Source organism: Mycteria americana, chromosome 1, assembly GCF_035582795.1.
Source record: "Mycteria americana isolate JAX WOST 10 ecotype Jacksonville Zoo and Gardens chromosome 1, USCA_MyAme_1.0, whole genome shotgun sequence".
NCBI classification, from domain to species: Eukaryota; Metazoa; Chordata; class Aves; order Ciconiiformes; family Ciconiidae; genus Mycteria; species Mycteria americana.
Genome location: NC_134365.1, coordinates 34,458,937 through 34,474,208, shown reverse-complemented (window position 1 = coordinate 34,474,208; position 15,272 = coordinate 34,458,937). Strand labels below are relative to the sequence as shown.

Genomic DNA, 15,272 nt, shown 5'->3' with positions numbered 1-15,272 from the left:
GTGGAAAATGTAATCAAGGAGATTCCAAGGAGGAGGTTGGAAAGTTAAATGAACAAGGCAGGGGGTTTTTTAGTATGCTAATTTTGGGTGTTCCCCCCCCTCCCCCAAACCAGCATATGCGAACAAAGAATGCAGCAACATAGAATTAATTACCAGATTCAAAGTTACATTCATAATTACTGACAAATTTTGCAAAACTTCGAGTCACATCTGCCACTCATTGGGCAAGTATGAATACAAGAAAATAAAGTGGTTTGAGGAGTTCACCAATGTCCTAAACTTTCTGCTTTCACTTGGTGATAAGTCTGAATCAAAATCAGCTGAGATACCATGGGGAAGTGTACATGCATTCCTCAGAGGAAGGCATATGCAATCTAGATAGCAAAGGTGATAAATAAAGAAGTGAGAAAATGTACTAAATGACATCCTGTGAACTCAGTGAAAGGAAGGCAGGAGTTAGCTGGGTCATGGATTTTGCATGGACATTTTAAGAAGGAAGGTGTCATTTGGAGGCCAGTGGGAAGAAAAAAGAGTTGTGAAAGAGAAGTGATGGTTTGACAAACTGTTGATAATTCACTGAGCAAACACAATAGCCAGTGGGCTCCTGACAGATTCCTTTTGCTGGATGAATATGGAGAAGATGCCACGTTATCACAATGTGCTAAATGGTACTACAGGGAATAGTTGTATTATCACTACACCTGCGTAAATTAGTGGTGGGGATATAAGCAGACCTTGCTAATAATTTTTTAGACCCTGTACTGATGCCTATCAATGTCATATTTCATCACCTTCTTTATACAAATATATCAAGAGTAGTCAAACTTCCTAGTAGGTTTTGTAGACTTCCTGTTTCATCTTCTTAGAAAACCGTGCTTTGAATAATATATGTTGGTTTAGGTACCGGGGGGGGGGGGGAGGGGGGGGGGCATATGGAAGTTTGATGGCAAGGGGAAATGGTTGATGTAATTCAGCTGTAGATGAAATCCTACACAGGCAATAACTATCAAGTTCTGGAACAACTAATCATCAGGTAATTTCTTGACTGTGACTCAGTCTGTCGAATGAAAGGACTTAGGGAGATGAAAGATGATATGTTTCCCCGGAGAGATACCAATCACAAACTAATCACAGTATCCTGGGAAGCATCTAGCCAAGCAGAAATTAAATCTTTGCCAGACTTTCCAATTACACTGTTCTAGTCCAGATGTTCATGTTGTTGAAATATCTTTATTTCTGAAGGAAAATAAAGACATGAAACACCACCATCATGGGATGTGTACTGGCTATGATAGTTACTGGCAGGAGGCAGGAGAAATGTTCTGTTCCACACTGCCTGGGACGTGGGTCCCACTGTCTTAGGAGGAAAGTGGGGCAGGAGAAAGTTACCTTTGTCTTACTAGAAATCTTTCCAAGTGTGCTCAATGCTCACCAGACAACCTTAGAGTAAAGTTTTTAGAAGGCTTCAGGTAGCTTGATGAAAATCTGCCCTTTGCTGTCTGGCAGGATGCCTCCTCTGTGGGTAGCGGAAGAAGAGCGGGCTGACGAGAGAACTGGAAGAGGCAGAAGCATTTATGGGAGGACTGGAGAAGAAAAGACAGTGTGCACTGGCAAACTTGGACCATCACTAAACCCACTGGTATCTGTCTTGTTAAATAAACACGGAGCCAGTGGTACAGGTGTAGATGAAGTGCCCGTGCGTTTTTTGTAAGCTCATGTGGCTAATTTAGCATAGGTGAGAAGAGAAAAACTAAGTGATAGTGCTCTGAATTAGAGCATCAGAGTGTACCTTAGTTCTTGCTGCTTTTTAATGGAAGGAACTGTCTGGGTATGGTGGAATCCCTCAGGTTTTAGAGATCACTAGTAGGATAGAAATAATCCAGGTAAAGTTGATTTTGATGATTTCAAGAAGTGTCCCTTTTGAGCATAGTCAGTGAGAGCAGCAGTCCATAAGAAGACATGCTTGGGCTTGTGTGAGATTATTCAGGTTAACAGGTTTTCAGTTTAGTTTCAATTTAGTTTTTCAGTCGGGCATTTATTGTTTGTTGGTTTTTCTCTTTTCTTAAACACAGTTTGGTCACTCTGTATAGGCAGGTCCCTGATACCTGGGGGCTTTATAACCTTTCTGACAAAGCCACAGCAAAATCTGATAGTTGGAAATGTTTATTTAGGGGAATTCAATGAATGAGATGTAATTTTCTTAGCTGCATGATGGCCAGGTGTCATGGTGACATATGAAGGTGTGGAGATGGGCAAGTCAGCACTGCTTGAAATTTCTGGGACCCATGCAAGCAAGTGTCTGAAATATGGACTCTTCTGCCACTTTCTAGCCTTTGAGAAACAATCTTTGAGTGTATGAAGGGGCAAGGGCTGTCTGGGCAGAGTGATCTCTCACAGCCCCAGAATTTTTAAGTTTTCATTTTTTTCAAGGCTTTATGGAGAAGAGTTGATTTTCTTGCGGAAAGCAAGTGTTCGTGATACTGCATCACTGCATTAAGATAATTTCATATGCCAAGACTTCAGAGGGCTGTTGATGGAATCAAGAAATAACGTCCTGATTTCACACTAGGCTGGATGTGTTCTTTTGATGTTTTTTCTATGTATGTTATTTTCTAAGTTTCTCTGAAGAATCAGAGGTTTGTTATCGTTGATAAGGAGGCTGAATTCAGTGGACTATGATCCATGATAGTATCCATACTATGAAAGTATGGATACTTTTTTTTAAGATGCCTGGGTGGTCTTATTCATATGTTAAGAGTATTTTGGCTTCAGAAGAGTGTTTTCTTCCAAGATAGAATGACAGTGATCTTGATGTCTTTTGCCTTTCCTGTGAACAGGCTTAGTTCGCCTGTTGGAAACACGAGGATGTGTTATCAGTCCATTGCCATTGTGTGGTCCTCAGGCATTGCTATACTTCATCTTTTCCTGTCACATGTAGTTCTTTGAAGCTTGAAATGTGTGGGGCAAGGGAAAGAGCTTAATATATGAGTATTTCAGTTTAGTGTCGTGGCCTGTGATATATAGGAGGTGATATATATGACTGGATGATTGCCTTGTACTGTCTGGATTCAAGATCTGCTAGTCCCCGGTAAAGATTGATATAGATTTTTTTTTCACGTACTTCCTTCTAGAAGTGCTTGTTTTCTGGGAGAGGAAAGAGGCATGTATTGAGCTTTTTTGACTCTTTGTGACCTTTCTTTGTGGATGTTGTACAAACTTTCTCCTTTTGTTAGCCCCAGGACTCTCCCCTGGACTCTCTCCTGTGGGTCTTTTCTGTACTTCTTTTATTAAATCTGACTGCAAACTCTGCCATTCATGGGATTTGGGGTGTTGCAACGTGCTGTGATATTACTTCTTGAAAGTGCTGTGCAGGCATATATCACACAAGATACTTTATATTTTATAAGATATTATAACTCGTATTTTGGAATTTGAAAAAAGCCTTTTTTGTCACTATGCCCATCAGTTTTCAACATCCATTTCAAGAGTTGACTTTTTACATGCTGACAAAGTAATAAGAAGTTTGTAAAATCAAGGATCTGCAAGTTAAAAAAAAAAGGAGAATTGAAAATAACAGCAGTAAGGTAATTAATATAGGTCATGCAATAAAAACTCTTGTACTTTTAGATATTTTAAAATTGTCTACAAACTGTAGTCTATTTAAACAGAATAGATAAATCTCTCTGTGACTGAACTGTAGTATAATTGATTTACATCTCCAAATCAATGATTAGCAAATTAGGCCTCTAACATGTGATCTGGAACTTGAAAGTGGTAACCTACTCCTGTTATTTCATGATTACGCTTACTTGATGAGCCTTGACTGTGTCCTAAGGAACAGAGACAGACATCCAATTTTCTATACCTAGCAGTTACAGTACTTAGCCTTTATATGTTGCATAATGTAATTGCAGTAATGGACCCATTTAAAAAAAAAAAGGAAGACAGTTTGCTGTGAAGTTATTTTATGTAACCCTTAAATACCGAATAAGAACTTTAGTGAGCAATCCAGTATGAGCTGTGTCAGCACGCTGCTGTAAAACCCGGTACTGCCAGGGCGCAGGAGTGGCATAGGGGGCCAGGGCCAGGTCGTGGAATAACAAACACCGAGCCTGGGGGGATGATTCTGTCATCTGGTCATCAGAGACTTGATCCTACTTCTGTTGGGGGGAAAAAAAAAAAAAAGGCAGTCACTGAGGGTCAGTTCCTGTACAATAAAATTCATATACTCTAATATACTTCAGCAGTAACAGTAAATAACCGGATAATCGAGATACAAATACATAAATACCTGTATGGGGTGATGAAATGTCCAAGGTGATAACAAATAAATATGTGGCTTCAGTGATCACCCTCTGTCATACAACATTCCTTTTCAAGCAGCTGATTATCTATTAATGCCACTGGCACTGCTCTCACAGCTCCGTTTTTCCTTTTCGCCCCTGAGCTGTGTTGCAGGCAGTGTTGCAGGCTGTGTTGCATAGCTTCCTTGACATGACCTGACACACGTCTCTTCTGCCCTCTCAGTAGCCATCAGTACTCCATATTGCTTCAACATCCTTCACCTTCTACTTATGTGTGCTTTTCTGGTTCTTCCATGGGTTTTTTTCTCCTCTGATTTTTTTTTTTTTTCTTGTGATATCCAGACTCCAACAGGTAGGTTTAGAATATTCTTGCAGCTGATTCAATCTTTTAATTTTGAAATGCAGTTATCTTTAAGAAAATGTATCAGTTCTATAAGCAGGGTACTAACACTTTTTTACAAAATCATTGTGGGTTTGTTTTTTTTTTTTTCTTCTGAAGCGGTGTGCGTATTTGAAGGCAGAACCTACTTTGAAGGACAAAGAGAAACTGTGTATTCAAGCTCAGGGGACTGTGTTCTGTTTGAGTGCAAGGTAAGAATACTGTTGATGGAAAAAAAAATTCTTGCATGTTAGAAATATCAAAGTCCCACTGAAAGAAACTGTTGAAATACAGACAGGTCTACCTTAGGAAGTGGCAACAGAAAAGGCATCTAAGGGGTCCTGCGTTTATTTTGTCTTACTGAGTTCCACGTTAAATTTTGCAAATAAATTTACTTTGCATAGCTGCAAGCTTTGATTATGCAGCTTGACAATCAAGTCGCATTTTTTCCTCCTTAGGTATCGTCTCCGTCATCAGTAATAAAAAACCAGCAGACTGCCTTAGGTTTCTATTGACACATGTGCAATGTTATTGTTCAAAATTATATGCTCAAGTACGAGAGATGCATGAACATGATGGGGGCATAGTTTGGAATTCAGGGTAGTTCTTAGAGGAAAAGCTAAATGAAAAAGAAGGAAAAGAGCTGGCACACCATGTGCCTGGTATTTCTAGTGATGGAAATGGGGTAGGGTCGTTGTTTTATTTGTAAACAGAACACGCCTGATGCTGAGTCAGTCTTGTCCTGCTGCATGAACAGAGTTGCTCTTCAGGGCGCAAATGCACTTCAAGGGCAAAATAAACCCCAGAGACGGTCACGGGTTGAGAAGTGCAGAAACTGCTGCAGTGGGTCCTGCATTGCCTCTCGGGGGGAGGGATGGGGAGGAATTCCCTCCGGTTAGGGAGCTGCATGTTGTGGGATGCAGCTGGAAACCACAGTGCACATTTCTAGGGCAGAGAAAGAGAGGGAAGCAACTCCTGTGGCCATGCTGCAGCTATCTGTTGGACCGGTTTCTGGAAATCTCGAAACATTTTCATACAGTTGTGAAAAAGTGTGTTTTACAAAGTAGAACTGGGGACCGTTGACTTACTGCTGTTGATTTTAATCTTTGTGAGCTTAATTCCTGGAGTAGGTGCTTTGAAACCCTTTTGAGAAGGGAAAGGAAAAGCTGACCAGAAATAATTTTGGATTCAGTTATACGCTTTTCAGGAGTGTGAGCTCGTATTTTCAACATGACACCTGGGACATGAATTCTGTGATTAGTCAATGGATATAATTAACAATCATCAAAAGTTATGTGAAGTTGCCTTGTGTTTCTTGCAGCTGGCAAGTGCGATACTGTATGAACAAAATGCCTCTGTTGGCTCTGCTAGTCTGTATTTTGTTGATTATACTTGTTTGCTTGTGGGCTGCCTGACTGTCCTGGTAGAGATGTTGGGCAGCAGCTTTGGCTGATTCAAATGGTGCTTTTTCAAGGACCAAAGTACATGCAGTTTCTGCTGAACAGCCTTGTGGATGATAATTCAGAGCAGAAAAATCTACATACTGTAAACCGTGTTGGTCAGTTAGGAAGTCATAGGTGAGCACTATTTTATTACTACCAGAGTTCTCATAAAAGCATATAATTAATGACTCCAGCTCAAGAGAGTCTTAGTAGGAATGACACAAGTAGTGATTTCATGCTTGAAGGCTTGTAATGATGTTATCAAGGCAATGTAGGGAATTTCTTCTTTTTGTCTGCATGTAATTCTAAACATCATTTTTTGTTTTGTTTGGCTGCTGCAGTTGTGCCTGCTGTAGGCATGTGCTCTTCTGTTTGAATATCATAAAACAAGTGAATGAAGAATTCTCTTCCAAATTAGAATTTGTAAAAGAATGAAATGCAATCCAGACTACTCTAATTGATATTATTTCTATCAAAGGGATGTTTTTCTTTATTTTGTGAGATTGCTGGGTTTTGCTTGTCCTGGCGTACCACACACCTGTGGCTGGTTTGCATTACTGTATTATAGGTTAGGGTTGGTTTCTCTGTGAAGATTGTTTAAGGTAAAGTTTGAGCAGTGATTTTGATATTGGCCATTGTGTTCATGTTTCTTCACTATATTTCATGCTTAAAGACAATTTAAAATTAAATGCTAGACCCATAATACTAATACATGCAATGGCATATGCATGATTTTATGCACTTTTCTTGCATGCAGAAGTACAGGGTCCTGAGTTCAGTGAGCTCATATTTTAACCAGATTGCTGATTTTTAAGGCAGATGCCTCTGAGGAACATGTTGTTGTTTGCCTTGTTTTCTGTCTTTGCCATATCATGACTAGAGCACTGCAAGACACATTGATTAGGGCCCAAGGGAGCCTAAAGGTGGTACATCTGCGGTAGCCGGGTTGCTAAGGCAGGCATTTCATGTGGTCATACTGCAATGATTGCGTGTGACCTGCACTAGGTTCCTGAAGATATTCAGATACCATCTTGGCATTGGACATTTCCAGATGCCTGATCCAAACTTAGCTGAGAAACCCTCTCTTTCCTGTTAGGGGATCAGTGCTGGTTTCCTTCAGTGTTACTACCAAAGCACTGAGATCAGAGATGTTCAAGTTTGATTTTACTTGCTGTATAAATAACAAGCTGCTTTCATTATGAGGACCCTTGATTCTAGAATCTGCTGCCTCGGTTTTTGAGAAATAATTGTTACTCTTTCAGGCATTCTTTTAAGAGAAACTTCTGAGGCAAGTTGTTTGACAGCTAAGACAAGAGAAGAATGAGAGCTGTTGCCACACTTGCTTGCTTGAAAAGGTTTGAGTATAGGGGAGTTTTTGATGCTTTTATTGTGCTACGTTGTCCTTTCAAATGGTTTTTGAAGGTACCTGGAGTTTGGCATAGGCAGATTTTTGTTTGTACATTATAATGCTAAAACCTCCACTAAAGTTATAATTTATCTTCATTTCTTCTCTCACAATATTAATCAATTACCTCAATTTAACAGGACCGCAAAATGCAGCGTATTCCAAAAGGCAGTTGTACAGCTTTGAACTGCCCAGAATCTCAACAGATCCCCTTATCTCAGAGTTGCTGCAAAATCTGTAAAGGTAAGGTAATAGCTGGATATATATAAGTTCAGTGTAATTTTCCATTCTTATAGGTTATATAGACTTTTTTCTTGTAATTTTGAATAGGACACTCCTACGCATGATAATCACTATACATCTTGGGAAGCTGAATAGATAACGTCTGCATCGTGACATCTGAAAATTGTAAAATGTCTAATAGTGCAAATTCTGTGAAACGTTTACTGGCACTTGTGTTTTTCATTCTAGCCAGAAGTGGGTGAAAAGTCAAAGAAATCATATACATAGTTAGTGATTTTCTACCCTTCACCCACTCTTGTGCCCAAACAAAATGAGATTGGAGAAGTGTCCGTGTTCCCCAGCATCTTTCTGAGATGCTTTGAGATGTCTCTTTTAGAGAACTGTTTGTGCTATGCAGTTGTTCGAAGACTGGAGTAACTTGTTTACCTGTTTGGGGTTGTAGTCTGCATCTAGAAGCAGAAGCTTTGGGGAATATTTTTGTATGTTACCTTTGTGTGTTACACCCAGACTGATGCTTTCCAAAGGGGAGAGGTGCACGAAGTGCTCTGTGTCTTGAGCCCACTCTTTTGATCCGGACTAATACTGGTAACTTCAAAGCTATGAGCAATTGCATCTTCAAGTGGCTACATCTGTTTCTTCTGTAGCTAAATAATGATAAATTGATACGGGGCATGAAAAAAGATGTTAGACTCTTGGGCTGATTTTAGGTATACTTCAGTGAAAATAGGAATGCAGTTATACTTGTTTCTGTACTACTTGGCGCAAACACGAAGGATATGATTAATGACATCAAGCAGAGAGATAAGAAAGTAGAAGAAAAGAACTTAAGAAAAGTTGATAGGTCCTGAAGTCTATCACAGTCAAAAAGGATTTTTTAATGACAATTTTCTATAAAATCTTCAGTGGCTTAGAGAAAAGAACTCTGTGTTTCTTGTGCCTGATATAGCTAGAAAATGTTAATATATGTCAGATGAGTGCTTTCTGAACATATTCAATCCTACCTGAACCATGCTAGGTTGGCCTCTCATGAGCTATGGAGCTTATTCTTTAAACAAGAAGCTGCTGTATGCTATTATTCAGCAGCACGTATTTTGTTTATTAATAGAGCTGATAGGTAAGTGTTAAGAATCTTAAAAAAACCAAAAAGTCGGTATAAAAGCTGTCACCCTTTCTGGATAACACGTACATTCTTAGTTATTTAATGCCAAAGTCTGATACAGCCAATCCAGGCCAGGAAATCCAAAAATAAGACTATTGCTTTGTCATTAACTCAGGCTTCAATGAGGAGGACAACAAAAAGGCAAAGAGTAGGTGTCGCCATGGCCAGAGGTTGCTCTTGACACACACGCTTCTGCTGTCATCAATGAGTATTGAAGACCTTCTAATGCTAGTAAAAGCGTAGAGCTTTTTGCTTCTTAATGTCCTATGTTAGATAACAGCACTGTGGTAGCTGTGGTGAGTTATAATATTTAAGTAACATTACCTAAACCTATCTCTAGGTTACGGGGAGACAATCCACAGCAGGAAAGAAAGAGAGAAAGAAAAACATCTGCCTCTCGTATCATAGTAGGACTGTGAAGTTTGCATCGTGACCATGTCGCTGGGTCTCAGTACTAAAACATTCTGCCTTTACGGGCTCCTCTGTTTCTCTTGTCTTATTTTACTTGGTTTGTGCTGCTTCACACTGTTCATGAGCTGCCCAGGTGCAAAACACCTCTCTGACCTGAGCTCCAGGCAGACTCTGCCCTTGTCCTGCTTGAAGTGCTCATTTAACTTAGCTTCTGTGAAGTTAGGGCTAGAAGCTCTTTCATAGCAAAATAGGAAGCAGAAGCCAGGTGGAGTGATAAAAATAATAATCTTTACTGCCAACAAATACTTGTTTGTTATTTTGTAAGAGGCCTGTGTTGCAGCCTGACTCCAGCTTGTATTCTGGAGCTGTTGCTGTTTTGCCAGTCCTGGTCCCCTGAGCCTGACCCACATTCCCCCGTTCTCCTGTGGGAGATTTTGAGACAAGAAAAAAGTTATTGGAAAACAGCAGTGAAGTACTGCTGCTTGATCAATTCTAATGCTTCAGTTAAAGAAGAAAACTTTAAACAAATGAAATTATTGAGAAAGCAATGAAGGAGACAAGCTCCACACCTTTATAGACAGATGTGGAAATTGTGGAAGCTACAAGTCAGTTACTACAACCAGCTTGAATTCAGCGTAATAAATGATGTTAGGTGTAAAGGATAAATGGTGTTCAGCAACATAGCAGCATTAGATTTCGTGAGACCAAACTGGAAGAATTAAAAAAAACCCTGAGTTGAAGGGTTCAATCTAAATTTTCCAGCCTGGAAAAGAACTTCAGAATGATAAAAATTTGTAGTTAAGGTGCAATGGAAAACAGTCACACTGTTTTCCAGGAAAAATGGAAGGGAAAAAATAGGAAATAGGGATGGCTAAAAGGTGAGATTTTAAAACTAAATTTCTCTGAAATGGAAAGGATGATGCAATCAGGGAAGAGTATTCAGTCAGTGGAGCTTGAAAGGAAGAGATAAGGGGAAGAGAAAAGCAAAACAAGTCAATGTTAATCAAAGACTTTCGGTTAAATGTGGAAGGATTTTATAAATACACCTGGGAACAAAAAGTGCTAGGAAAAAAAGTAATACCACTAGTAAATGAGCTACTGAGTGTTGAAGCTATTGAGGTCTTTTATAAATGTCCAAACAAAACAAAGAAAATGAAGAAAAATATATAATTAAGAAGTCTCCTGTAAAAGTACTTAACAATGACAAGGAGACAGTAAGGGGATTTAAGCAAGCCTCCTATCCAGCTGCCTTAGATCAATGCCATAACCTGAAATTGAATCAAAGACCTAGAGACAGTCTGTTCTTGTGGCCTTTACTACTCCTTTCATCCGTTTCATGCTTGGTACAATTTATTTTTCTATATCTCATGGACAATAGAAAGGTATTCTTTGCCCTAACTGAAAAAAAGATAGGACTGTCTTTGACAGGGATGTTTTATAATCCCTGGATTCTTTTTAACCCTCAATCATATTTGTTTCTGTATAGGCCATGACTTTTGCACTGAAGGACATAACTGTATGGAGCATTCTGTCTGCCGAAACCTAGATGACAGAGCTGTCTGTAGCTGCCGAGATGGCTTCCGAGCCCTTCGGGAGGACAATGCCTACTGTGAAGGTAATACGTTGTAAAGATGCTTAGCTCTGCTGTATAAATTACTGTTGGAAGAATGTATTGATTCATGAGTTGTCAAATGAATTAGATATGCAGCATATTAATCAACTAAAATAATTATCTCTCCAATTAAGTTCTTTAAAAAAAAAAAAATTCTGATCAATGTTGAAGTTGCAAGTTAGTATGGCTGAGGTCTTGAATTAGAAACATGATTCCATAGGAAAGTTTTCCTTTTTTTTCATGTATTCAGATATTCAAGCAACCTAAAAGTCAACCATTTGAATAGCATATTAGTATAACATTCAGTTTCTCTTTTCACTGCTGCCTGTTCCCATTCTCTCTCCCTAGAAAGTAGGTAAATGCTATAGACTAGATACTAGTATTAATCATACTGAGTAATGATTTATTATTTGAGCTGCTCTTTTGGTGTCAGGGAGCAACAAGCTACCTAATCAGAAGAGAAGCCTCTATAATATGTGTCTTTACACTCTAGCGTAATCCTGTGGAAAAAAGAAAAATCCCCACTCCAGCAGCGAGATCCAAAGTCCGCTGCACGATCTCTTAGCTTTGTGCTAACTGTTGCTCTTCCCCATGAAAACCTTGATTCTGCGAACACATAATACTAGTGTACTATCAGGCCATTCTTACCATAAAACTTAAGTGTTGGCAGTAGGATGGCTTTTGACTAATAAGCAGTTCGGTTCAGATTTAGCCTGCTAAATTGAAAGTTAAGCATCTGTGAGTAGAGTCTAAGGTACTCTGCAGTCCCACCTAATACCTGGATTGTTTTCTGGTGATGCACAACTAAATGGGATGAATCAAGGCCTTTTAAGACTGTTCCTTTGGCTGAACTCTGCAAAAGTTAATGCCTGTAGCTTACTTGAGTTAGTAGCTGCATTAATGTTGGTGGGAATGGCCTCAAGTTGCACCAGGGGAGGTTTAGACTGGATATTAGGAAATTTTACTTCACTGAAAGGGTTATCAAGCATTGGAACAGGCTGCCCAGGGAAGTGATTGAGTCGCCATCCCTGGAAGTATTTAAAAGACGTTTGGATGAGGTGCTTAGGGGCATGGTCTAGTGGTGGTCTTGGTAGTGTTAGGTTTACAGTTGAACTTGATGGTCTTGGAGGTCTTTTCCAACCTGTACGATTCTGTAATTCTGTGAATACTCATCTGTAGGTTTAGATTTGAGAATTCATGACTGTTTTCAGGAAAGGAGCATATAATTAATTCAGCTTTGCATACCTCTCTGCTTAATGTTTATGGTAAGCCTTCTGATGGAAGCCTGTTTTGAGAAGTAGAACTAAAAATCATGCAGAAACAAATCCCTTGCCCCTCATCATGTCCCACCCGGCACCTGACATCAGGACCTGCTGTATAGCTTGTTCTGTGTTGCAGCATCAGCCACTTTTTATCCGCTGGTCCCTGGAGACTACACCAAGGCTTAGGCTGCGGATCTGCATTTCTGAGAACTCATCAGCCATTTCCTTTTCGAGGGGGTCACTGGAGCAATTGAGTTATGGTGAAATGAGGTGCTTTAAGAAGTTTTTTTTTCTGTGGCTCTATTGTTACTCTGCTGAATGAAGGCAGAAAAACAAGTTATGCTCTCTAAGTGATCTCTACATCACTCAAATTACAGTCTGTTGCTATACGTGGAACTTGCCAGGCATGTCATAAGCAAAAACCAAAAGAAGCTTTTTGATCTTCATTGGTAGTGAGATGTTTAGATGAGGACACAGTAGATTACCCTATGTGAGACTGATGCATTCGTATTATATGTGGATTTACCAGTTTATGCAATACCTGAATTGAGTATGATGATTTTTTGAGAAGATGGAAATCTTCTATCAGCCCGATTGGTTCTGTATGGGCAAATGACATTGTTTCTGGGTGGTAATTATCAATCTTCATAAGTGCTTTCAAAAAACTTGCATAAGTGAATAAAAGGTTGAGACACATTATTTACATAAAAATAATAATTGTAATACTCTGTTTGGATGCATTAAATTCTCTCTTAAAAACGTGTATGATTTAGGGCCTGATCCAGGAACACTTGCTCACATTGAAGCTAGCGGGAGTAAGTCCATTAGGAAGATGTGCCCACTTGAGCATGAGATTTGGTCCCTGCCAGATGAGGTTCTCCCAGCCAAGGGCGAAGCTAACTCAGCCGGCAAAACAGCCTAGCTTTGCTGCTAGTTATGTAGCGTAGCTGCAGTGTAGGCACCACACTTGAACTATGCACACTTGGTACGTGAGTCCAGAACTGGCCTTGGCTGGCCATCCCTGACTGAGCGTGCAGGTCATACGCTGGAAGGAGGGGAAATAAGGTTATAGATTGAAACTTTAGGATTGTTTTTGTGGAAGAGGAGGGGCAGGGGACTGAAATACCCATGTTTCTTCAGAGTTGTGCTTTTAGTATTGTATCCCTTTTTCCAGCCCAAATGTCTCTTTGACCACTGAGGTTTTTTATTTCTGGAAGGAGACTCTTACCTTAATATTAAACAATGGAATAGCAAAGGGCACAATAGCAATAGTGTAACACCAAGTCTTTTCAGAGTCCTATCCCTCATCTTGAAAGGCTGAAATGGTTCCAACCTCCCTTTCTCAGCACATACCCTTTCTTCACTGTGCCATTATTGTGGCTTTAATTATGAGCAATGCCAAGTGTAGAAATGTCGAGTTAACACAAAGCCTTTCAGAGAAGGCTTTTTGTTATGGCTGGAGCCCATGGGTATCGTAGATGTTTCTATGTTTGCACTTCACAAACTTCAGATACACTGCAAAATTGGATGTCGTTGATTCTGTGTTAGAGCCACACTTCACTAAATACAACCCTGATTTGTGCCTCAGCACTGTCAAAATTCAAAGAATAAACAGAAGTAATGATGCTCCCATTGGCAGAACTTCTCCTTAAGGTAGAAGAACAAAAATAAAAATATTCAAAGCTGGTTTCAGTGTGGGTCTGGAAGAGCTGCATAAATTTCATCTGAATGATGGAAGAGTTTGGCTTCTGTCCTAGAAAGAGCTGGTGCTTTTCCAAAGCTGTGTGATGCCTCTAGATACTGTTATGGTGGATACCTTTCTGTTTTATAATAATAATATTTGTTAATATTTATGTCACATTTAGCTTTCCCTTGGAGGACTGTTTAAAGCAATACTTAAAGAGTTGGGCTTTCTTCATTTACATGCTGTAAGCCTTATTCCAAGTACTCTGAAATCTGTTTTCTGCCTCAGGTTATTATGCAGTTTGAGATACCTTGTGGGCAGGTTTGGTATGGAGTATGCTGTGCTGCCCAGGTGTAGGTGCTTTTGAATATAGTATCTTTGGTGTATAGCCTACCGAACATCAATGTTTTACAAAAACAGATGTTCTGATGAAGTGTAATTAGTTTTTTCCCAAAGCAACACCTGCAGCACTCTCAAACTAATGATCGCTCTCCGGGATATATTTCAAATAGTGTTCAATGCCCACTACCTTTTTGGTGGTGGAGTTACGCTGAAAAAGTTTTTAAGGATAAAGTTTGTGACTCTTGGCTATCAAGATATTCTTATGCATCTAGAGGAGTGAAATATAGCCATATTTCAAATAAGATGGGTTTGCAAATAGTCTGCTGGTGGCAGCTTTAGGTGTTCTTCTCAGATCCTTGAACCTAAGCTGTTTTCATGCACCATGCCATGCACTTTTGGCAGTCCTCAAAAGATGTGTTTGGGGAGAAGGTGTTACTTGTACCCTTTGGAGACTATACTTGGAAGGATTGCTTGAAGTCCAATTTTCTGATTTAATAATGGCGCTCAACTATCTCTGTGCAAAATCTTATTTCACTTCAGAAGTGTTGCCAAGGATTGCTGATTAAATAGAGAGGAGAGTAGGCTCAAGAAAGAAGACAGGAGAATGCAGTAATCTTTTGTAAGTACCACGACTGAACATGATCTGAGAAAAACAGGTTATTTGCTTCTTTATCAAGAGGATTTTGCCTGATGCAGAGGCTGTTTTACATCATGTACTGATTTTGGCCAGGATGGAGTTAATTTTCTTTGTAGCAGCCTGTACGGTGCTGTGTTTTAGATTTGTGACTAGAAGAATGTTGATAACACAGGGATGTTTTAGCTATTGCTGAACAGTGCTTGCACAGTGTTAAGGCCATCTCTGTTTCTCACTTCCCCCGCATCCAATAGGCTGGGGGTGGGCAAGAGATCGGGGGGACACACACACACAAACAGGACAGCTGAGCCCAACTGACCAAAGGGGTGTCCCAGACCATATGACATCGTGCTCAGCAGTAAAAGTGGTGGTACTCTTTCTAAGGTGGCTGTTGC

The 15,272-nt window shown here is 39.8% G+C and overlaps 1 protein-coding gene across 1 annotated transcript in view; it reads left to right on the top strand.

Annotated features, from left to right (window-relative positions):
* Nucleotides 1–15,272, top strand: part of NELL2 (neural EGFL like 2) — a 165,630-nt gene that overhangs the window by 62,526 nt on the left and 87,832 nt on the right. The window contains exons 10-12 of the mRNA XM_075491600.1: nucleotides 4,804–4,895; nucleotides 7,671–7,773; nucleotides 10,830–10,958. Of these exons, the coding sequence (XP_075347715.1) occupies nucleotides 4,804–4,895; nucleotides 7,671–7,773; nucleotides 10,830–10,958 (324 nt within the window). The remainder of the gene's footprint in view (nucleotides 1–4,803; nucleotides 4,896–7,670; nucleotides 7,774–10,829; nucleotides 10,959–15,272) is intronic.